General features: G+C 31.6%; 1 protein-coding gene across 6 annotated transcripts in view; it reads left to right on the top strand.

Annotated features, from left to right (window-relative positions):
• Window positions 1-2546: 2546 nt before the first annotated feature.
• The window catches only part of LOC141449349 (H(+)/Cl(-) exchange transporter 7-like), a 75199-nt gene continuing 52918 nt past the window's right edge, over window positions 2547-24827 (top strand). For 2 of the 6 annotated variants that reach the window (XM_074118714.1, XM_074118713.1), the window contains exons 1-6: window positions 5932-6141; window positions 7836-7892; window positions 7966-8164; window positions 8875-8993; window positions 9064-9207; window positions 21859-22030. In XM_074118714.1, coding sequence (XP_073974815.1) covers window positions 6055-6141; window positions 7836-7892; window positions 7966-8164; window positions 8875-8993; window positions 9064-9207; window positions 21859-22030 — 778 coding nt within the window. In that variant the 5' untranslated portion in view covers window positions 5932-6054. Of the gene's footprint in view, window positions 5880-5926; window positions 6142-7835; window positions 7893-7965; window positions 8165-8874; window positions 8994-9063; window positions 9208-21858; window positions 22031-24827 lie in introns of those variants that run through there. The other 4 variants (XM_074118715.1, XM_074118716.1, XM_074118717.1 and 1 more) reach the window with 4 other exon arrangements.

Below are 24827 nucleotides of genomic sequence, written 5' to 3'. Positions count from 1 at the left end.
TGTTGGAATGTATTACAAATGTAGCGCAATTTATTAAGGTATATCATTAAATGTTAGCTTTCCCAGTTAATAACAAAAATATATTTCTTTAACTCACATTATAAGTACTTACTATTCCTAATTTCCAATTGCTCTGATAAATATAAAATTAACAATGAAACACATATATTAACACAAAAATAGGCTAGTCAAATATAAAAATTAAATGCATTGCAGTTTTGTCACTAGCTTGACCACTGGAAGACTGGAGTTAACTTGCTTCAAGAGGATACAAGGCGGAGATGGGTAGGAAATTATTCCCATAAATTAATTAAAATAGGTGGTTAATTAAAAATAGGCTATCAATAAAAAATTGTAAATTAATTAAAAGTCTAACAATAATTTTCTAAGTTGGCTTTTTGTCATAAAGAAATAAATATTATTCAATTTATTAATGTCATTCTCAGTTGACAGTAGATCCAGAAAATTTTCTCTTTCTGAACGTTGTCCGACTACGTATTTCTCGATATATGTGTTCCTGAAAGAGGAAAGAATTGGGCAAGATAATAAAGTATGTATTAAACTATTCCTGCAAAGAGGGCATTCGGATTCCTCATAAAAAGTTATTGAAATTTCTATGATATACCCGGGCGCGACGTTTCCCAGACAACATTAGCTGAGCCAATATTCTAATTTTATTGATATGAATTTTGCTACTAAGGTAACTTTGGAAGGTTCCGAAGGAGCAGATATCCCAGTAAAAAATATTGAAACTACTACTAATAGCAGAATCAATGTTTTTAGAAATCAAATGGTTTAAATAATTTTGCACTAAACTATTATAATTTTCTTTGATAAGATAGGGGTCTTGGGCAATCCAAATTTCCTCTGAACCGATAATGGGAACATATTTTCTTAACTCCAGCACCCAATTAAAGGGCAAGTTAAATGTGTCTGCGAGTTCAACAAGGCGATTCTAACATATCTTAGGTAAGTGATCCTCTGGCATATTCAGTATGGAGATCCACCAGTTCACCATTCTTTTAAAGAGCTTATACTTCATGTGAACTTGACCTGTCTCTAATCTTACAAGATAGTTGGGGGTGTTGATTGGAAAATGGGGAAGAGTTTTATAAAAAGATAATTGCCCCTTTTCTATTAGATCCGCGTATGGGGTCCTATATTTCGGACAGGTACAGGAGAAGAAATGAATATTATTATTATTTTTTTTTCAGCGCATCAACAGCTGAGGTTATTAGCGCTCGGAGCTTTTTTCAGTGCACTGCCGGCCTCCGGACAGTGTTCTCTCGTTACAGACAACACTGTCCATCACCGGAGAGTGAGCTGTAAGAAGCTCCTAGGAAGAGAAAATCTAAGGGTTAACAGCTGGATTCGAACCCGGGACCTCCGCGTGGGAGTCCAGTATGCTAACCTCATAGCTAATCCCTCCCCTAATGAATATTATTATTATTATTTTTTTTTTTTTGGCGCATCAACAGCTGAGGTCATTAGCGCCCGGAGCTTTTTCCAGTGCACTGCCGGCCTCCGGACAGTGTTCTCTCGTTACAGACAACACTGTCCATCACCGGACAGTGAGCTGTAAGAAGCTCCTAGGAAGAGAAAATCTAAGGGTCAGCTGCTGGATTCGAACCCGGGACCTCCGCGTGGGAGTCCAGTATGCTAACCTCATAGCTAATCCCTTCCCTGAATATTATTATTATTATTATTTAAGAATTATTGACAGTTTTCTAAAAAATCTTGGAACTTATTTTATCCTCCAAGCATAAGTAATATTTTAGGCTCGCCAGGTTTTGTATTTTGGTGTTGATTGATTTTACAAGTTGAAATATTTCAGTAAACTTCTATATAATAGCTTCGTTAGTTGAAAGATGTATTTCAGTGTAACATCTAAGTAACTTCAGTATTAATTATTTTCATTTTAATTTGCCTTAATTTTTTTGGGCGGGGCGGAATCACTTTTTTTTTCTGTAAAAATAGGGGTTTGAATCAACTCGTTCCACCATCGCACCACACAGGACAATGGTAAACGAAGACAGTGGATGTGGTCAGAGCATTTATGGCACAAAGGTTTGCTTCCTGAGGGTGAGGGGAGAACACGCTCTACAACCTTGGAGGTTCGTGTAAGTTTACCACCACTCATTTGCTACATCCAATGTGTTCAAACACATCCATTGCGCCGTCAGCAACACGGTTGGCTGCTGAAGGTTGAAACGCCCAACTGCTACAGATACGGATTATGCCAATAGATGTTTAGGATCCTATTTTAGATCAGCTCTTCGATATTTGCTCCTAAATACTGTTTATTATGCTTTTCAGAATTCTGGACAGAGGAACTTAACAACATTATGTGCATACACAATGGTGGCCAAGACAAAATAAGGAGTAACAGCGAATATTCTGTCACATCCAAGAAGGCTAGCGGTCTTTTAGAGAGATTGAAATCAGAAGAGGAAGGATTAATTCCAGAGGACTATCTTCTCGCTCAGGCAGACAACCTCACAGACTATCAAGGCTTATGAAGGTTAGTTCAAGACTGCGTGTAACCATGGACGAACATTGGTAATATATTCTTTCTAGTCTAGGTAATAAATTAGAAGTAAGACGATGAGAACGCTTGGACAGGGAGGAATCCTGAGGAACTTTAATGGGAACCTCACTTTTTTGGTATTTGAAAAATCTCATTTAAATATAGGCATCAATCAATGGCTGCCATGTTGCATGAGTGGGGGTTGAAAACCCCAGGCTAGAGCAGATTTATTTTATTGAGCTTTTTGATAGCTATTATTCCAACAAAGTTGAGCGGTCATTAAATTTACGTATACCTTCTGATAGGCCACTTCAGGCTGAGCTAACACGCCTCACATTGGTCTGGCGAAGGATATTCCGTAAATTTTGTCAGGGAAAGGAAACAGGTCACATAATCAGTTCTTAGCGCTTGCGTGGATTAGAGTTCGGGGGTAAAAACTCTTGCATAGTTTGCCCAGATATCCGATAGAATTCCTAATCTAATCGGAAAGAGAAGACTGGGAGACTCGTAACTAGTGGGTGCTATGGTGGATTCTGTATGTCGCGTGGACTCTTGACCAATTACCATGGATCAAGAAGTTGTTGCCCAATTACAACTTATTCAACATTAAAGTGCATTTTTATTATCACAATCTGTAATAATTTAAATATGAAAAAACAAATCCAGTTCAGTTGACGTCATAACCAACGAAAACTGATCATTACAATAACAAAAAATAAAATATGAAATTAATGTAAAAATACTTTACTTAAATAAGCCGGTTATTCTTGGAAATCCGCTTGGAATTAAATTAATATAAGATCACAGTCAAGAAATTTTGAATTCTGTTTCAGTAAAATGAAAAATAGAGAATGACTCTAGTTGTTACTAAATAAAATACATTGCTCAACGAAAATATGTAAATTTGTTCATTAATCGAGCCGCCTTCTGCACTAATTGATTAATTCCACTTTTTGAAATATCTTGAATCTAAGTGTTAAAGGGCTTGGTTCAATCATAGATTTTTATATAATAATTTCTCAAATAATGAAGATTGACCGCATTAAACAACAAAATCTTTTTAGCCATTGAATAATAAATAATTTATTTCAGAAGACATTCTATTTACTTCGTGCTATAGTGTAGATCGTTGCAATAATTCAACTCAAATTCAGTAGCAGGAGCTGAATGATAGCGTTATAAATTTACATTATAAACGAAATTTTAAAAATTATGTACATTATTTCATCACATTTCTCCAATTTTTGTTTTATGGAGTTAACCGATTGTGCAGTGAACGACTCAATTATAGGTCTAAGAATTTTTCCATTCACCAATTAAAACATTTGTATAAGTATAAATAACGCAGGTGCACGAAATTTTACTAACTCTTCAAAAAAAATTGTATTCAATTGATTTGTTTAACATTGAAATGTTTAAGTTTTGTATTGGACTTCGGGTTTGTCTTTAGATACAACTTTAGTTTGATTTCGCTGATGGCTAAACCATATAACGACTTGAAAAGAAATAAAACTATAACTCTCTATTTAAATTTATGTTGCTAACTTTCGCAACATGAGAAAAGTTCACTGATTCAGAGACAGGCCAACCTGTATACTTAGCTCTGTAGCAATTAAATTCTTTACAAACTTCTTGCAAAAACGATCGCTAGCCTTCTTTTTTGAGACTTATTGCAGAAAATACAATTTATAAGAGCAAGTCAAATCTAAGTCCACATTTATACCTAATTATTAACCTTACGCGAAGAAAGGCCTGATTGTAAAGACTTCCTAAAGTTTTAATCCATGTAGCCTCCAACGAAAACTATGAAGTTAGTTCCATAGAAGGATTTACAGAGACAAAGTCCACTAATGTTACGCCACATTTGTTTATGCCAACCTCTCTTTTGGGCTTCGGAATTTGAATACCCTTAAGAGAAGATAGGATAAACAGACTATCTTTGTATCCTCTATTGTTTTCGGAACCAATTTTGGCTCTTAACGAGAGCTCTATCCTAACTGTTACACGAGTTAGAGATCTGTGTAAAGAAATAGTGTGGCAAAATTTATTAACGAAATGCCTCTGTATCTATTGTTATAAATTACGCTAAGATTTTATCTTCATTCAATATTTTCCCCAAACATTTCGTAAATAAGTTTTGAATGGATTTTAGACATCTATCTGAAATTCTGCAGTCAGTCCATCTGGTCCATAGCCAATATAAATAGCCAATCTAATTTCATCTAACGTAAGACTGGGATCAAAAATATAGATAAGTAAATTATTTGCTTTAAAACAACTAATAGTCTTATGTATATACATATACATATATATATACATATGTATTTTTTTTTTGTCCGCGATTATTGGTTATTTTTCGTGTACTACCAACCACCAACTCGCGTACTACAGGTTGGGAAACGCTGACATTACTTATATCAATTACTAATGCTCCAATCAAATCTCATTCTTCTCACACATGTATATCATTACATTTTATGTAGTTGTAAATTTCGGTGTATATGTTCCCATCGTCTTGAGATAATATTCTGTGCAAATTGGAGGGTTGGGGACATCCCGACCTAAGGACTGCCTCCCACAAAAGGTCCCTCCCCTTACCATGTTTACTGCAGTCTAATATTAAGTGATTACTGTCAGCCATGGTATCTACTGAGCATGAACAGTTTGGGTTGATCTCTTTGCCAATTCTAGCTAGATGTTGTGGTGAATAATTATGGTTAAATCTTAACCATAATTTGCACACAAATCAAAGAAAGATTTGCACACATTTCTCTTAAAAAACTCCCGTCTGTTATACCCTACAACACAGCCAATATTTGTTAGGAAATTCCACTTTCAACCACTCAACATTAAATAAATACCTCAGGGTAGAACAAAGCTGTGTATTGTACTAACGCTGGAACTAAATTGTAGTTTTTAAAGTAAATGCCAAATAACATAAAAATTAATTAAATATCGCTGGCATCTGGGTAATGCATGTTACTTATATGCAGCTTCATTGAGATGAAAAAAATTGTAATAAAATAAATAAATAATCTCTATTTAGCAGAGATACTGATCAGAAAATTAGACTTGCAACGAGCTACTGCATTGACTATGATATCACCTACTGTTTGTGCTGCGCTGCTTTGTTACATTAAGAGAATAATCATAATCTGTGTTTTTCTCTTTTCTTGGGTTAATGTAATTTCAATTGTATTTTATTTATTAATAATTATTATTCATTAGCACTTTCTTTTTGGCAACCTCCACTCTCATTTCTAGCGATTGCATCTATAAACCAGAAAATACGTATTTAGAGACCTCCAGACGCCAACGTCCTCAGATGTTGATGGGCCTTAAATAAAATACGGTAATGAATTTTATTTTTACTGATTGATTACTGCAAATAAATTGCAATAAATTTAACTATCCTTCTCAACCATATGATGAAATTAACTCAATATGTGTAAACAAGAAATTTATATCATTCAAGCTCGATACGAGATAAGTATTTGCCCACTTTTGTTTTTATAAAGTTTTCCAATATGCATCGATTTACCCGGTTTTGCCCGTTTTCAATTCCCCAAATTTCACCATGTTATAAAAGATATTCTTCACACATAAGAAGAGAGGTAAGTTGGTAACATATTTTACTGTTACATAGTCATTATGTGTCTGACAGAAAATCAGAATTTAAAATATGTAACTCAAAACGCTAGAATCTCACTCCTGCGATCAGTGGCGGACCATGGTATTAAACAAGAAGGAAGGCTCAAAGAAAGATAGTAAATGTTGAAGGAAAACGGCCTCATTATTTTGTTGCACCCTCCTGCTATTAGAGGCAGTAAATTTCTCAGATACACCGCTCTCGCTAAAAATCAAGAATGATACGTTCTCTTTACTGTCGACAATCTCTACGCATCCAGTTCTCGTTGTTCATTGAATTGTTCTTACACAATTCAATCTCTTTTAATCTCTCCACAATACAACAAAAATCTTTTAGTCTGCTCGTCCGTACATTATTTTAATTCACAGTCATAATTATTTGAACGACGATAATGATACTTTGTATATGACGAAAACTCAGGCGGGTCTTTGCACGTTTCAGCAAAGAAATTGCGTTTTGTTTCTCCAACCTTCAATTGAAGCGTGGATGAAACGTGGGAGCGTTGGTTAACGATATAACGATAAATTTGTTTTATCATCAAATAAAAGCAACCATCACATCATTTCAATGTGCCCTGTATGCAAGATTTCTTGACCTATGATTACGGTAAGAATATCTTGCCAGGGTGTTGGTCTTGTAGTCCAGATCGTGGCTTTGTAAGTGGGAGTTCCCCAGCTAGAATCCCGTGTATGACTATATTTTATTAAAAAAAGTATTGTATTAAGTATTATGAATGACTGCAAACGCGGGATTCGAACTAGGGATCTCCCACTTAGAAAGACACGCTCTTGACCACTAGACCAACACCTACCCTCCCTGGCAAGATATTTTTACCGCAATCATAGACCAAGAAGTCTTGCATACGGGTTACATTAAAAAGATGTGGTGGTTGCTTTTATTTGATGATAAAACAAATTTATCCTGATTCTCCCACAACAATTGCATTACACTACATTTTTTTAAATGTTCAATTTTTTTAAATTTTTTTTCTTAGCGGCACAAATAACATTTTTTGCAGTGTATTTCTGGTGGAAAATTAATATTGAAAACCGATCACGAATAAAATAAAATTGTAACTGATCTTAAATATCTCGACAAATATTAGGGAAATTAAAACGAGGTCAACGCCATTTTTCACAATTTTTTATGTAGTTTTCATAATCATTGTCAACATTAGTGGTCCTTATGAAACGCCGATCAGGGTTTTGGCCGTAACTCCGCCAAAAATGAAGATACAGCATAGGTATTTAATAGTTTTTTTTCGGATTTCCGCTTTCGTAAAAACTTATTAGCGATGGTGCGTTTTAAATGGATCACCCTGCGGTGATTATCTTCAAGAATTTGATCAGTTAGCGATTACTTTAACAACTTGAGGATAGCGAGTTGATAGGTTTTTCAGTATTCTGCCTAGTTACGAAAATATCCAATATTTCACCTATGGAAAGTGGAGGGCAAGTGATGCACCAAGGCCTTTCCTCTGGGCACCTAAGATTGTTGCTGGAAATTACCACTAGGTCTTGTCATTCTACTCACTTTTGAAATGTACTCTCATTAGTTTACAAACTAAAATACAAATGTTCAATCCTTTAATCGGGTTCGAGTGGATTTGAATTAATTATGTTTTAATTTGTAATAAATTATTAAAATTTTATTCAACAGAGCAAAATAATCGTACTAGAAGACAGCAAATATGAAAAAGTAGTGTCTACTTTTGAGGTAGGTTTAATTAAACAGATTATTAAACAATAATTATCAACTTGTCTGCTTAGTCACACTTAATTAATTTCAGTCATTAAATTATGATAAGATGCAAGACGAATTAACGAAAGAAGAGGAAATAAAATTTGGAGTTGCCATAAATTTAGCATTGATAATTCAGAGAAATAATGCGATTTGTTTCGTTGCTATTTTCGTGGCTTTATGTGTAACGATAATAAATATAGCAGAGCACAAATATTTAGACTTCAAAATTAGTTTTTTACTAACACGTATCCTTTGAATATCTTCAATATTGGTTGGTAGGATTATTTTAATTGCCATATTTAAAGAAAAGAAGAAGTGTACATCTGCCAGGTACATATGTATGAAGTAACAGCGTGCTATTTTTCTTATTTCTTGGAGAGAATGTCTTGAATTGCGATTAGTGTAGAAATTATAAAGAACATTTTCCATCACACATATACATTACAATTCATGCACTCATATTCAACCACCTTCATTAAAATATATGAAATAATCAAATAATCAATCAAAATATTGTTGCCAAGCCTGATTTTGTTACAAAAAGAAAAAGGATTAGTGGCCTCTGTGTTATCTCGCTAAAGAAAACACTACTACCCATTTTTGGTTCCCTGGGTTCCTGCAACATCTTGCGCCAATCTTTTGTATACTGCTAGCAGCAAAAGGCCGATTGAGGATGCTTCTAGTAAGTTCCACTATACCCACTTGCCGTCTTAACTTTGAACTTTCGACTTGCCTTGTTCCAAACAGTCCGTCTGTAATAATCCTGTTAGGAATTTCAAACTCGCCTTTCTGTACACATGTCTTATTCATCACATCCGTCCCAGTTTAATGATGGTGATCATGCAAAATCATAGATCTTCCAGAGTGTTTATTTCTCTATGAATTAATTACAATTGCTGCCGAGCCATTTTTTTTAATTTCCTTAAATATTATTTCTTTAACTTCAATATTTTAGAATTTAAATATTATTTTGCAACACCGCAGTGGAGGCTTTTATTTCCACTGATACCCATGTGGATTCTATTTACGACGGTACCAGCAATTCTTTCAAGTTTATTCTTCGTTATCGCAGAGGTATGTTGTTTACATTTAAACATTTTATTATTTTAATGTATGACATTATAGAAATGAATTTATATTTCAGCCGGATTCATCAACTGCAGGACTGCCAGAGATAACTGGATTTTTAAATGGTATCCAATTTCCGAGGCCAGTTAGTTTTAAGCTATTAATTTACAAAATAATAAGCACAATTTTTATGCTTATGGCTGGTATTGTGACAGATAAAGTAAGTATGAACCTTTTCAATTTCATGTCAATTTTATTCACTGCTCACGATTTTTCCTTCATTTGAATTAATTATTGAATTAATAAATTATAATAACTGAATTTGGCAGATAAAATAATTATAATCTATTTTAGTCAATGGGTTTACTAAGAAAAAATGAAGTTTTGTCTTCACTAAAAATTGTATATAACCTAAAATGATTTTTTTTTTTTTCATGTGATTGTTTATTATTTATTACACTTTTTTTAATTATATATATGGGGGGTTGGGGGGGGGGGGTGGAGTCTTACAGGGTTAGCCTTATATCGCTGCTATCCTCACGATTCCCCTATACCATATCGTGCCATTTCTACTTGGAACAGATACATATATTCAGTAGTACTAGTTTACGCAGAAATAAACTCCATCAAAGTAATTCAATCAGGAGGAAGATGATTTTTGTTCTTATATCGTAGATGTGAAGTGTCAATATATTTTATAAATTTGTCAATGTCTAAAATATACAAAAATGTAAGAACATAATCGAGAACAGTGTAAACTTAAAAAATATATAAATGGGCCTTTATATGATCAAAATATAAGAAAAAACTTACACAAAAAATGTGCTTTTGAATGTGTCATGTTGATAGGGGAACGTCAGTAAATGGTTTGTGTTGAGCCAAAATAGAGTCTTGGTGACCCATACATGAGTGGTAATGGGCGTGAATGTTCCCAAACTTTTTAACGCAGATTATTGGAAATTTCTGGTTTTGTAAAAACTTAAATTTGAGTATATGTTGGGAAGTGAGGTTTGGTTCGAGCTTTAGTAGAGATAATATCGTGTCTGTGTTTCACTAGTTGGAATTAACTATTGATTTTTAACATACAGTGACTTCTTACTATTTTAAATAATCTGGTGAATTTTGATAACTTTTCATCCAGCAGTTTTTCCACAATATTGAAGAAAAGTTTTGTTCAATTTGTTAGTGTTTTTTTAATCTATAATCTTTTCAACAAATAAATATAAACATAAACAGTTACTATGTCCAAAGCTAGTGGTGGTGGGTATATAACTGATATTGAGACTAAAGTCTCGGATGCACTCAACTGTATTCTTGATCGTGTTAAAGATTTTTCTGATTTGAGAACTGATAATCAAGAAATTCATAAAAATTGGAATAATTTTAAAAAATAAATTAATCTTCAGGGATTAAGAATGATTTAAATAAATTAAAAAATTAGCTGACAGCAGTAAATAAATAAAATCGTTGTCTGGGACTGTATAAATAATTTGCCAGCCGCCTTGAACGAAAATAAGCAGGTTCTCAAATTCAATCTATGAACATACCTGAAGAATATTCGCAGAGGGCTAAATGAAATGTCCAAGGCGAGGACGAAATGTGGGAAAACAGTTTAGTCTAATTATGTTGTATTGAAATAAAATGTGGTGGACGCCACAGCCACCCAAAATACTTTCGCCAATGCCTTACAAAAAATAACAATTATTTATTGATAATACAATACTAATTGGCTAGACAACATACAATTGACAATTACACAATTTATCCTTCCTGGCGGAAGGAATGTTAATGCGAACAAATTAACAATTTTCTTGCCTGGCGACAAGGGAAATCTCTCCAAATGGGAGTACAAATAGGTACGTACAATGTTTGTCACTTACAGATTTAAGGCCTTTAAGATTGAAGGGGCAATTATATGCCGAGAAAACATAAATGACAATAATGTCAGAAGGGGAGTTATTTTCCACAGATACTTGTATTAATATGTTAACTCCAGGCAGACTACACTGGCTAGACCAAAAACACATTGACAATTTGTAAAAAACAAAACAAACTTGGCGCAATGACGCTATATAGACAAAAAATTACACTTGACATAAACCACACTTCTAACTTCCTTGTGAAGTCAAGGACAACTGCCTGCACTTGGTCACGTACGCAGTCCCTCTCTCCTTCCAGACCTCCAATGCAGCAAACCCTCCACTGCATCAACCTAAATTTCCCACAAGGGGGGCCGCACCTCCTTGCGAGGATCCAACAATACCTAATAGTAACAATATCAGTAACACTGATGAGGACATTCTGACTATTTTAAAGAAAATCTTGTCTATCATAGGGTTCGGTTCCTCAGAAAATAAATGGAGGAATACTATCGTCTAAATAAAAATCGAAAACCTGGTAATTCACCTGTTCTTTAAATTTTATAAGAATTCTGACAAGCTTTTTCTCTTTGACGTAGAAGGTATGTAAAAAGCAACATTCTCCCTCATACCTCATACTCTGTGCTGAGTATGTTTGACGAAACAAATTCGAATGTTCAACTGTACATTTTTGAATATATGAGCCACAAACTTATAAATTATTTAGACAAGCAAAAGTTCTGCAGTGAATGGGGAAAGCCAAGTTTGGTTCAGGAAAAACAACATTTTAGTAAGAAAAGACGTACGTGGGTGTTCCGGCAGTCCTAATAAGATCAGAGAAAGATACTCAACAATGGCTAGGACATTCAGATGTAACCGTGTTGTCTGAGATTTTCACAGAAATAGATGGCGTACATGTTGGAATCATGAAGATCTGACATTCAAAGAAACGGAAAATTTAAAGATCCCCAAATGTTCAATAATTTATTTTTTTAAGCAGACATAAATAACCGTCAAATAAACAACCATGTAATTCAAATTTTCTTTTTGGTTTCTGGAACATAAATGGATACAGTAATTTGTATAATTTAACTAGCAGTGAAATCACATCGTTGTTAAAATGTATATTCTTTGTCTCGGCGAGTCTTGGCTTCATTCACCTGATGCTCAAGTACTTCATTTTCTCAGCAGTTATGAGTCTCTAGCGCTGCTTCAAAGAAACTGCCATAAAGGTAGAGCTAGTGGAGGAGTGATGATCTGTGTTAAAAAGAAAATATCTCAATGGTTAAAATCTTGTTTTACATATCAGTGGTTCTTTTGTGTTCTTTTAAAGGGTAGAAATAATTATTTTTGTTCAGCCGTAGTGTATTGAAAACCAGATACAGAAAATGATAATATAATTATTTAAAAGGGAAGGGATTAGCTACGCGGTTAGCGTACTGGACTCCCACGCGGAGGTCCCGGGTTCGAATCCAGCTGCTGACCCTTAGATTTTCTCTTCCTAGGAGCTTCTTACAGTTCATTGTCCGGTGATGGACAGTGTTGTCTGTGTTGAGAGAACACTGTCCGGAGGCCGACAGTGCACTGAAAAAAGCTCTGGGCGCCAATAACCTAAGATGTTGACGCGCCTTAAATCATTGAAAAAAAAAATTATTTAAAATTTTTCAACAGATTTGAATAATTTAATTTCTAATTAAGGCAATCATGACATAATTATAGGGGCGATTTTAATGCTAAAATTGGAAATTTAAATATGTTAGATGAAAATATTTTTGCTCTTTCTATTTGATCGTTATTAAAGCATTTCCCTTGCAAAAAAGTTGCTTACAAAAAAACAAAAAAAAAAACTAAGATATCCGAATATGATCCGATATTCTACAAAACTGGATAAATCAGATGAGTACGTTCTCACAGTTGACAAATCCAAGCCAAACAAAAAGGTACTAATGCTCAGTTCTAAACACAAAAATGTCAAAATAGAAAAAAATGCTAAACGTATCCCTGAAACAGTGGCATTTTATAACAAAACCAAGTTTGGGGTGGATATTGTTGACCAAATTGCTAGGAAATATAGCGTGAAAGCAGGATGGCCCTTCACGTGTTTTACATTCAAATCTGATTTTGGAAGTCTGAAAAATGATTTGAAAATTTTAAACGTTAAAAGTGATAAATTAAGAAAAGAAAATTTGGTGTTTGATAAAAAAATTAATCTATTTTAATACTTTAATGCTTGATTATGAACAGTTTCGTTATGGTAATAGAGTCAGATTGGCCAACATTCCTTACTCTGAAAATGAAAATCTCCTCTATATTCTATTGGCGAATTTATTGGTTGGTCTATTAATGAAAATGATTTGAAAATTTTAAACGTTAAAAGTGATAAATTAAGAAAAGAAAATTTGGTGTTTGATAAAAAAATTAATCTATTTTAATACTTTAATGCTTGATTATGAACAGTTTCGTTATGGTAATAGAGTCAGATTGGCCAACATTCCTTACTCTGAAAATGAAAATCTCCTCTATATTCTATTGGCGAATTTATTGGTTGGTCTATTAATGAAAATGATTTGAAAATTTTAAACGTTAAAAGTGATAAATTAAGAAAAGAAAATTTGGTGTTTGATAAAAAAATTAATCTATTTTAATACTTTAATGCTTGATTATGAACAGTTTCGTTATGGTAATAGAGTCAGATTGGCCAACATTCCTTACTCTGAAAATGAAAATCTCCTCTATATTCTATTGGCGAATTTATTGGTTGGTCTATTAATGAAAATGATTTGAAAATTTTAAACGTTAAAAGTGATAAATTAAGAAAAGAAAATTTGGTGTTTGATAAAAAAATTAATCTATTTTAATACTTTAATGCTTGATTATGAACAGTTTCGTTATGGTAATAGAGTCAGATTGGCCAACATTCCTTACTCTGAAAATGAAAATCTCCTCTATATTCTATTGGCGAATTTATTGGTTGGTCTATTAATGAAAATGATTTGAAAATTTTAAACGTTAAAAGTGATAAATTAAGAAAAGAAAATTTGGTGTTTGATAAAAAAATTAATCTATTTTAATACTTTAATGCTTGATTATGAACAGTTTCGTTATGGTAAAAGAGTCAGATTGACCAACATTCCTTACTCTGAAAATGAAAATCTCCTCTATATTCTATTGGCGAATTTATTGGTTGGTCTATTAATGAAAATGATTTGAAAATTTTAAACGTTAAAAGTGATAAATTAAGAAAAGAAAATTTGGTGTTTGATAAAAAAATTAATCTATTTTAATACTTTAATGCTTGATTATGAACAGTTTCGTTATGGTAATAGAGTCAGATTGGCCAACATTCCTTACTCTGAAAATGAAAATCTCCTCTATATTCTATTGGCGAATTTATTGGTTGGTCTATTAATGAAAATGATTTGAAAATTTTAAACGTTAAAAGTGATAAATTAAGAAAAGAAAATTTGGTGTTTGATAAAAAAATTAATCTATTTTAATACTTTAATGCTTGATTATGAACAGTTTCGTTATGGTAATAGAGTCAGATTGGCCAATATTCCTTACTCTGAAAATGAAAATCTCCTCTATATTCTATTGGCGAATTTATTGGTTGGTCTATTAATGAAAATGATTTGAAAATTTTAAACGTTAAAAGTGATAAATTAAGAAAAGAAAATTTGGTGTTTGATAAAAAAACTAATCTATTTTAATACTTTAATGCTTGATTATGAACAGTTTCGTTATGGTAATAGAGTCAGATTGGCCAACATTCCTTACTCTGAAAATGAAAATCTCCTCTATATTCTATTGGCGAATTTATTGGTTGGTCTATTAATGAAAATGATTTGAAAATTTTAAACGTTAAAAGTAATAAATTAAGAAAAGAAAATTTGGTGTTTGATAAAAAAATTAATCTATTTTAATACTTTAATGCTTGATTATGAACAGTTTCGTTATGGTAATAGAGTCAGATTGACCAACATTCCTTACTCTGAAAATGAAAATCTCCTCTATATTCTATTGGCGAATTTATTGGTTGGTCTATTAATGAAAATGATTTGAAAATTTTAAACGTTAAAAGTAATAAATTAAGAAAAGAAAATTTGGTGTTTGATAAAAAAATTAATCTATTTTAATACTTTAATGCTTGATTATGAACAGTTTCGTTATGGTAATAGAGTCAGATTGGCCAACATTCCTTACTCTGAAAATGAAAATCTCCTCTATATTCTATTGGCGAATTTATTGGTTGGTCTATTAATAAAAATGATTTGAAAATTTTAAACGTTAAAAGTAATAAATTAAGAAAAGAAAATTTGGTGTTTGATAAAAAAATTAATCTATTTTAATACTTTAATGCTTGATTATGAACAGTTTCGTTATGGTAATAGAGTCAGATTGACCAACATTCCTTACTCTGAAAATGAAAATCTCCTCTATATTCTATTGGCGAATTTATTGGTTGGTCTATTAATGAAAATGATTTGAAAATTTTAAACGTTAAAAGTAATAAATTAAGAAAAGAAAATTTGGTGTTTGATAAAAAAATTAATCTATTTTAATACTTTAATGCTTGATTATGAACAGTTTCGTTATGGTAATAGAGTCAGATTGGCCAACATTCCTTACTCTGAAAATGAAAATCTCCTCTATATTCTATTGGCGAATTTATTGGTTGGTCTATTAATGAAAATGATTTGAAAATTTTAAACGTTAAAAGTGATAAATTAAGAAAAGAAAATTTGGTGTTTGATAAAAAAATTAATCTATTTTAATACTTTAATGCTTGATTATGAACAGTTTCGTTATGGTAATAGAGTCAGATTGGCCAACATTCCTTACTCTGAAAATGAAAATCTCCTCTATATTCTATTGGCGAATTTATTGGTTGGTCTATTAATGAAAATGATTTGAAAATTTTAAACGTTAAAAGTGATAAATTAAGAAAAGAAAATTTGGTGTTTGATAAAAAAATTAATCTATTTTAATACTTTAATGCTTGATTATGAACAGTTTCGTTATGGTAAAAGAGTCAGATTGACCAACATTCCTTACTCTGAAAATGAAAATCTCCTCTATATTCTATTGGCGAATTTATTGGTTGGTCTATTAATGAAAATGATTTGGAAATTTTAAACGTTAAAAGTGATAAATTAAGAAAAGAAAATTTGGTGTTTGATAAAAAAATTAATCTATTTTAATACTTTAATGCTTGATTATGAACAGTTTCGTTATGGTAATAGAGTCAGATTGGCCAACATTCCTTACTCTGAAAATGAAAATCTCCTCTATATTCTATTGGCGAATTTATTGGTTGGTCTATTAATGAAAATGATTTGAAAATTTTAAACGTTAAAAGTGATAAATTAAGAAAAGAAAATTTGGTGTTTGATAAAAAAATTAATCTATTTTAATACTTTAATGCTTGATTATGAACAGTTTCGTTATGGTAATAGAGTCAGATTGGCCAATATTCCTTACTCTGAAAATGAAAATCTCCTCTATATTCTATTGGCGAATTTATTGGTTGGTCTATTAATGAAAATGATTTGAAAATTTTAAACGTTAAAAGTGATAAATTAAGAAAAGAAAATTTGGTGTTTGATAAAAAAACTAATCTATTTTAATACTTTAATGCTTGATTATGAACAGTTTCGTTATGGTAATAGAGTCAGATTGGCCAACATTCCTTACTCTGAAAATGAAAATCTCCTCTATATTCTATTGGCGAATTTATTGGTTGGTCTATTAATGAAAATGATTTGAAAATTTTAAACGTTAAAAGTAATAAATTAAGAAAAGAAAATTTGGTGTTTGATAAAAAAATTAATCTATTTTAATACTTTAATGCTTGATTATGAACAGTTTCGTTATGGTAATAGAGTCAGATTGACCAACATTCCTTACTCTGAAAATGAAAATCTCCTCTATATTCTATTGGCGAATTTATTGGTTGGTCTATTAATGAAAATGATTTGAAAATTTTAAACGTTAAAAGTAATAAATTAAGAAAAGAAAATTTGGTGTTTGATAAAAAAATTAATCTATTTTAATACTTTAATGCTTGATTATGAACAGTTTCGTTATGGTAATAGAGTCAGATTGGCCAACATTCCTTACTCTGAAAATGAAAATCTCCTCTATATTCTATTGGCGAATTTATTGGTTGGTCTATTAATAAAAATGATTTGAAAATTTTAAACGTTAAAAGTAATAAATTAAGAAAAGAAAATTTGGTGTTTGATAAAAAAATTAATCTATTTTAATACTTTAATGCTTGATTATGAACAGTTTCGTTATGGTAATAGAGTCAGATTGACCAACATTCCTTACTCTGAAAATGAAAATCTCCTCTATATTCTATTGGCGAATTTATTGGTTGGTCTATTAATGAAAATGATTTGAAAATTTTAAACGTTAAAAGTAATAAATTAAGAAAAGAAAATTTGGTGTTTGATAAAAAAATTAATCTATTTTAATACTTTAATGCTTGATTATGAACAGTTTCGTTATGGTAATAGAGTCAGATTGGCCAACATTCCTTACTCTGAAAATGAAAATCTCCTCTATATTCTATTGGCGAATTTATTGGTTGGTCTATTAATGAAAATGATTTGAAAATTTTAAACGTTAAAAGTGATAAATTAAGAAAAGAAAATTTGGTGTTTGATAAAAAAATTAATCTATTTTAATACTTTAATGCTTGATTATGAACAGTTTCGTTATGGTAATAGAGTCAGATTGGCCAACATTCCTTACTCTGAAAATGAAAATCTCCTCTATATTCTATTGGCGAATTTATTGGTTGGTCTATTAATGAAAATGATTTGAAAATTTTAAACGTTAAAAGTAATAAATTAAGAAAAGAAAATTTGGTGTTTGATAAAAAAATTAATCTATTTTAATACTTTAATGCTTGATTATGAACAGTTTCGTTATGGTAATAGAGTCAGATTGGCCAACATTCCTTACTCTGAAAATGAAAATCTCCTCTATATTCTATTGGCGAATTTATTGGTTGGTCTATTAATGAAAATGATTTGAAAATTTTAAACGTTAAAAGTGATAAATTAAGAAAAGAAAATTTGGTGTTTGATAAAAAAACTAATCTATTTTAATACTTTAATGCTTGATTATGAACAGTTTCGTTATGGTAATAGAGTCAGATTGGCCAACATTCCTTACTCTGAAAATGAAAATCTCCTCTATATTCTATTGGCGAATTTATTGGTTGGTCTATTAATGAAAATGATTTGAAAATTTTAAACGTTAAAAGTGATAAATTAAGAAAAGAAAATTTGGTGTTTGATAAAAAAATTAATCTATTTTAATACTTTAATGCTTGATTATGAACAGTTTCGTTATGGTAATAGAGTCAGATTGGCCAACATTCCTTACTCTGAAAATGAAAATCTCCTCTATATTCTATTGGCGAATTTATTGGTTGGTCTATTAATGAAAATGATTTGAAAATTTTAAACGTTAAAAGTAATAAATTAAGAAAAGAAAATTTGGTGTTTGATAAAAAAATTAATCTATTTTAATACTTTAATGCTTGATTATGAACAGTTTCGTTATGGTAATAGAGTCAGATTGACCAACATTCCTTACTCTGAAAATGAAAATCTCCTCTATATTCTATTGGCGAATTTATTGGTTGGTCTATTAATGAAAATGATTTGAAAATTTTAAACGTTAAAAGTAATAAATTAAGAAAAGAAAATTTGGTGTTTGATAAAAAAATTAATCTATTTTAATACTTTAATGCTTGATTATGAACAGTTTCGTTATGGTAATAGAGTCAGATTGGCCAACATTCCTTACTCTGAAAATGAAAATCTCCTCTATATTCTATTGGCGAATTTATTGGTTGGTCTATTAATGAAAATGATTTGAAAATTTTAAACGTTAAAAGTGATAAATTAAGAAAAGAAAATTTGGTGTTTGATAAAAAAATTAATCTATTTTAATACTTTAATGCTTGATTATGAACAGTTTCGTTATGGTAATAGAGTCAGATTGGCCAACATTCCTTACTCTGAAAATGAAAATCTCCTCTATATTCTATTGGCGAATTTATTGGTTGGTCTATTAATGAAAATGATTTGAAAATTTTAAACGTTAAAAGTGATAAATTAAGAAAAGAAAATTTGGTGTTTGATAAAAAAATTAATCTATTTTAATACTTTAATGCTTGATTATGAACAGTTTCGTTATGGTAATAGAGTCAGATTGGCCAACATTCCTTACTCTGAAAATGAAAATCTCCTCTATATTCTATTGGCGAATTTATTGGTTGGTCTATTAATGAAAATGATTTGAAAATTTTAAACGTTAAAAGTGATAAATTAAGAAAAGAAAATTTGGTGTTTGATAAAAAAACTAATCTATTTTAATACTTTAATGCTTGATTATGAACAGTTTCGTTATGGTAATAGAGTCAGATTGGCCAACATTCCTTACTCTGAAAATGAAAATCTCCTCTATATTCTATTGGCGAATTTATTGGTTGGTCTATTAATGAAAATGATTTGAAAATTTTAAACGTTAAAAGTGATAAATTAAGAAAAGAAAATTTGGTGTTTGATAAAAAAATTAATCTATTTTAATACTTTAATGCTTGATTATGAACAGTTTCGTTATGGTAATAGAGTCAGATTGGCCAACATTCCTTACTCTGAAAATGAAAATCTCCTCTATATTCTATTGGCGAATTTATTGGTTGGTCTATTAATGAAAATGATTTGAAAATTTTAAACGTTAAAAGTAATAAATTAAGAAAAGAAAATTTGGTGTTTGATAAAAAAATTAATCTATTTTAATACTTTAATGCTTGATTATGAACAGTTTCGTTATGGTATTAGAGTCAGATTGACCAACATTCCTTACTCTGAAAATGAAAATCTCCTCTATATTCTATTGGCGAATTTATTGGTTGGTCTATTAATGAAAATGATTTGAAAATTTTAAACGTTAAAAGTAATAAATTAAGAAAAGAAAATTTGGTGTTTGATAAAAAAATTAATCTATTTTAATACTTTAATGCTTGATTATGAACAGTTTCGTTATGGTAATAGAGTCAGATTGGCCAACATTCCTTACTCTGAAAATGAAAATCTCCTCTATATTCTATTGGCGAATTTATTGGTTGGTCTATTAATGAAAATGATTTGAAAATTTTAAACGTTAAAAGTGATAAATTAAGAAAAGAAAATTTGGTGTTTGATAAAAAAATTAATCTATTTTAATACTTTAATGCTTGATTATGAACAGTTTCGTTATGGTAATAGAGTCAGATTGGCCAACATTCCTTACTCTGAAAATGAAAATCTCCTCTATATTCTATTGGCGAATTTATTGGTTGGTCTATTAATGAAAATGATTTGAAAATTTTAAACGTTAAAAGTGATAAATTAAGAAAAGAAAATTTGGTGTTTGATAAAAAAATTAATCTATTTTAATACTTTAATGCTTGATTATGAACAGTTTCGTTATGGTAATAGAGTCAGATTGACCAACATTCCGCACTCTGAAAATGAAAATCTCCTCTATATTATTAAAGCTATTGGCGAATTTATTGGTTGCTCTATTAATGAAAATGATTTGGACTTTTTAAATCGTTTGAAAAGGAAAAGTGCTATGCCAAATCCGCCTATTATCTTAAAATTTGTAAGAAGAGATCTGAAAAATAATTTTTTAAAATTATTTTGGGTGAAAAAAGAATTAATGAATACTGACATTTTGTCTGGTATAAATGAGACGACTTCAAAGCGATTTTATATTTCTGACGATATGGGTCCAGAAACGTACAGATTATTCAGTAAAGCAAAGGAACTGCAGAAATCTGGTAAAGTAAAATACTGTTGGTCAAAAAATGGTAAAATATTAATTCGAAAAGAGGATGGTCTAAAAGTTGTGTTAATTAAGAGCGAAAGTGATCTGATAAAATATGGGCGTGAAGTTCCTGTTGACTTAGAAAATGGATCTTCCTTAGCAACTGAAGATGTTTTGACTTCTCAAGGGATCGACAGATCAGCCAAAAAGAGAAAACTTAAGAAATCGCAGTCTGGTTGAATTTTGGAGTTTCTGAAACCAAAGGTTCCTCCTTTAACGGCTACCAGTTGTGCTCAAGATTTATCTACTCCTCCTCCAAAATAGTAGATTTTCGAAACTTGGATTCATAATATTGCTGAGTTTAATCATTTTTTCTGAATGACTATTACTGTCACTACAAGGAAGCCTCAAAAGTTCATAAATTGGTGGTCTCGCTGTTTTTATTAAGAAAGATCTCACATCTCAATGTAAATTGTTAGTCTCAAATAGCTGATTCTTCTGTCTCTTACTCAATGTTCAACATACTCAGCTATCTGGTATCCACGGATTAAATTAATAATATATATCTTTTTGTTGTGAACAGCCTAAAATGTAAATTATACAATAGTAAATGATTTTTATTTTAAAGTTTTTGATATGTACAGATATATATTTTATTCTGTAATTTATTATTTACTACTACGAGTATTATTGATATAAATTCATATATGTACGATTCGTATTTGTATTTTTAATGGGTGAATTCATTATTATTTGATGTTTATATAAAAAGTTTTTTATTTTTCTTTCGTTTTGTTATTACTTATTATGCTTGTTGAGGGGATTTATTTTATTTTTTTTCCTTTATACTGATTTTAGGTAGAAGCTTTATATTCTTTTAATCATTATAATTTTCACTTTAGTTATTTTTAGTTTTGAATGCTTGTATTCTCTTTTTGTGTGTCTCTAAACACAACTCCTTGTTTACAAGTTGTAAACTTTTAAAAGCAATAAACATTATAATTATTATTAATACTTTATAATTACTACACTATAATTATTATTAATACTTTATAATTACTACACTATAATTATTATTAATACTATAATTATTATTATTATTAATAATTATTATTATATTTATGTACAAGTAAATACTTGAAACATTTTACACAAACTTAATTGTCTTTGTTATGAAGGAAGGTGCTATAATGCATATAGGAGTTATTTTGGGAGTATTGATATCGATGATGCGCATCCCATTTAAAAATGTCAGGTGCTTCAAATTACTACAAAACGATCGTGAAAGGAGAGATATGGCTTCTATGGGATTTGCAGCAGGAGTGTGCGCAGCGTTTATAGCTCCCGTTGGTTCGTAAGAGTTTTTCTACTAAATAATAACTTATAGGCAAGTGTTCTTTCTGAAGTTGTAAGGTAATGAAGAATCACAAAAAATTCGCCATGAAATGAGCGAGCGCAGTTTCAATAATTAGCTTCAAAGATTCACCCTTCTTTACCATATAACTGCCGAAAAGAATTTCTATTATTCTACATATCAGTAGGCCACCAACCTGATAAATCCTGACAAAACAAAAATATCTAAAATATGTTTCGAAAATACAATCGAAGTTTAAAAATGTTTTGCTAGTAGTTTTCGTACCCAAATTTCCTTTTCAACTTAAACATGAGTTTGAATATGAGTAAACGAAGGCTAAATGTTTACGAACTGTTCTAAGGCCGTGTGTTCGTACTCTTCAGTACTCCTGTTGTGGTGAAAAACTAAACTAATAATTTGTGAATACGAAGGCTAGCCTTTCCGAACATTTTTTAAAAGGCTTGTTGCCAATAGAGTAATCGCTTGGTAATTTAAAGCCAAATTCTACGTTGTTTTTCTAGTCGCTTTCGACCTTGCTATCTTAATTTTTTTGTTTGACTGGTGTTTAAATTTTGTTAGGTATTTGGTTCAAGTGTAAGAGATAGGTGGTCAAAAGTCTGGTTCCGTTGTTATTAGTGTGCCGACAATCCCAGTTAGTATACTTGCTGTTATATGTTCGCAGAAGCATGCTGTCTTGTGTGAATGGACGTTGGATACCTTCTTGTAGAAGTATCAATTTTGATCTCCGTTATAATAGTTGAAAAACCATTGTCGATTTTAACTTTATTATGGCGACTTCTTCGATATTTTTTTAGTACAGGTAGATGTAATTCATGATCTCCGACACTATTTTTATGCTGAGAGTGACGCCACCTGAAGCTACAGAGTCTCTCTGTCATTTCGATAACGTGCAACCTAGTACTGTAAATCGGCCCGTAGAAGTAAGGTGAGTTTTAGTGATGCAGGCTATGTTGTGACTAGTAAGAAAATTAGAGAAAGTTGAAATTTGTTCATCATATTGTTGCCAGTATGACAAATGCATATTGCCGCCTGGGAAGAGGATGATTTTATAGAGGAGTGGGAATAGGAATTTGCCATATCTAAGTTGAAACTTAAGAAAATCAGCCGGTCATGATGGAATTACCCCGTAGATGATAAAATTTATGGGAGCGGAAAGAGAGAAAGTCCTGTTACACATTATTAATCTGATATGGAAACAGAAAGTTATACCTCAAGATTGGGAAGTCTCCATTATAGTGCCCATCTTCAAGAATGGTGATAATCGGGAGTGCAGTAATCACAGAGGTATTTTGCTGACCAGCGTACCGAGTAAACTGTACTCGAGAATATTGGAAAACAGACTGAGAAGAGAGATTGGCTCCAATCTAGCTGGTGCTCAGTATGGGTTTAGAGCAGAAAGATCCACTCAGGACTTGATATTTACTGTCAGGTAAGCAAGTGAGAAGCTATTAGATAAAAGTAAAGCAAGTTATTGGTGCTTCGTTGACCTGGTAAAAGCCTTTGACTCGGTCCCAAGAAATGTAATTTGTAATTGTAAAGTATTGAGTGATAAGGGAATCAGTAGGGCACTGCAGATTGCTATACGAAGTATACACAAAAGAACAATAAACTATGTACGTAGTACGAACCTGGAATCTGAAGAGTTCGATACAACCCTAGGAGTGAAACAAGGTTGTATTCTAAGCCCCTTTCTTTTCATCCTTGTAATGGATGAAGTACGTAAGAAACAGTGAAAAGAGAATGAAAAAGCTATTCATTGGGTTTAGACATTTACAGAGAGTAGGAATTAGTATATTGGCATATGCGGATGATGTTTTGGTGGCAGCAGATTCTGAGAAGAACCTCCAGTTCAATATAAATATAATAACGGAAAAGTTGACAAAAAGGAAATTAGAAATGAATATAAAGAAGTCTAAGACAATGGTAATTGGTGATAACGGTAGGAGATTAGAAGTGAAAACCAAGGGAACTGTACTGGAGCAGGTGAAAAGCTTTAAATACCTGGGTGCCCATCTAAATGAGGAAGGATGGATGGAGGAGGAAATAAGAGAAAGAATAGGTGCGGCAGGAAGGTTCTTTCACGCAACCAGAAACACCTTCATTGGGAAAAAGGAAGTCTCCACGCAAGCGAAGGTCTCTGTTTACAAAACTGTATTTCTCCCTATTCTAACGTATTCAAGTGAGTCCTGGACCCTTACAACAAGATTGAAGAGCCAAATCAAAGCGATGGAGATGCGCTATTTGAGAAAAGTTATAGGGAAGACTAGAAGAGATAGAGTTAGAAATGCAACAGTAAGAAGAGACTTGGGTGTACAACCGGCCATAGAGAGAATTACAGCAAACCAACTCCGCTGGTATGGCCACGTAACAAGAATGATGGAGGACCGAGTGGCGAAAACTGTATATGAGGCCAGAGTGGAGGGAAGAAGACGTCGAGGCCGTCCTAGAAGAACATGGGAGGAGGAAGTGAGGGCTGGTCTGGCATCAAGAGGAATTGAATGGGAAAGAAGGAAGGAACTAGCCAGCGACAGAGCCGAATGGAAGAAACTATGCAAGGTCCCTACACTGCTGACGCGGTAGAAGGGGAATAGATTATGATGATGGTGATAATGATGACTTCTTCGATATTTTTTTAGTACAGGTAGTTGTAATTCATGATCTCCGACACTATTTTTATGCTGAGAGGGACGCCACCTGAAGCTACAGAGTCTCTCTGTCATTTCGATAACGTGCAACCTAGTACTTTAAATCGGCCCGTAGAAGTAAGGTGAG

Source organism: Rhodnius prolixus, unplaced genomic scaffold, assembly GCF_049639745.1.
Source record: "Rhodnius prolixus isolate KJV_2025 unplaced genomic scaffold, Rpr scaffold_2, whole genome shotgun sequence".
Classification (NCBI taxonomy): Eukaryota; Metazoa; Arthropoda; class Insecta; order Hemiptera; family Reduviidae; genus Rhodnius; species Rhodnius prolixus.
This window is presented reverse-complemented; position numbering and strand designations above follow the sequence as displayed.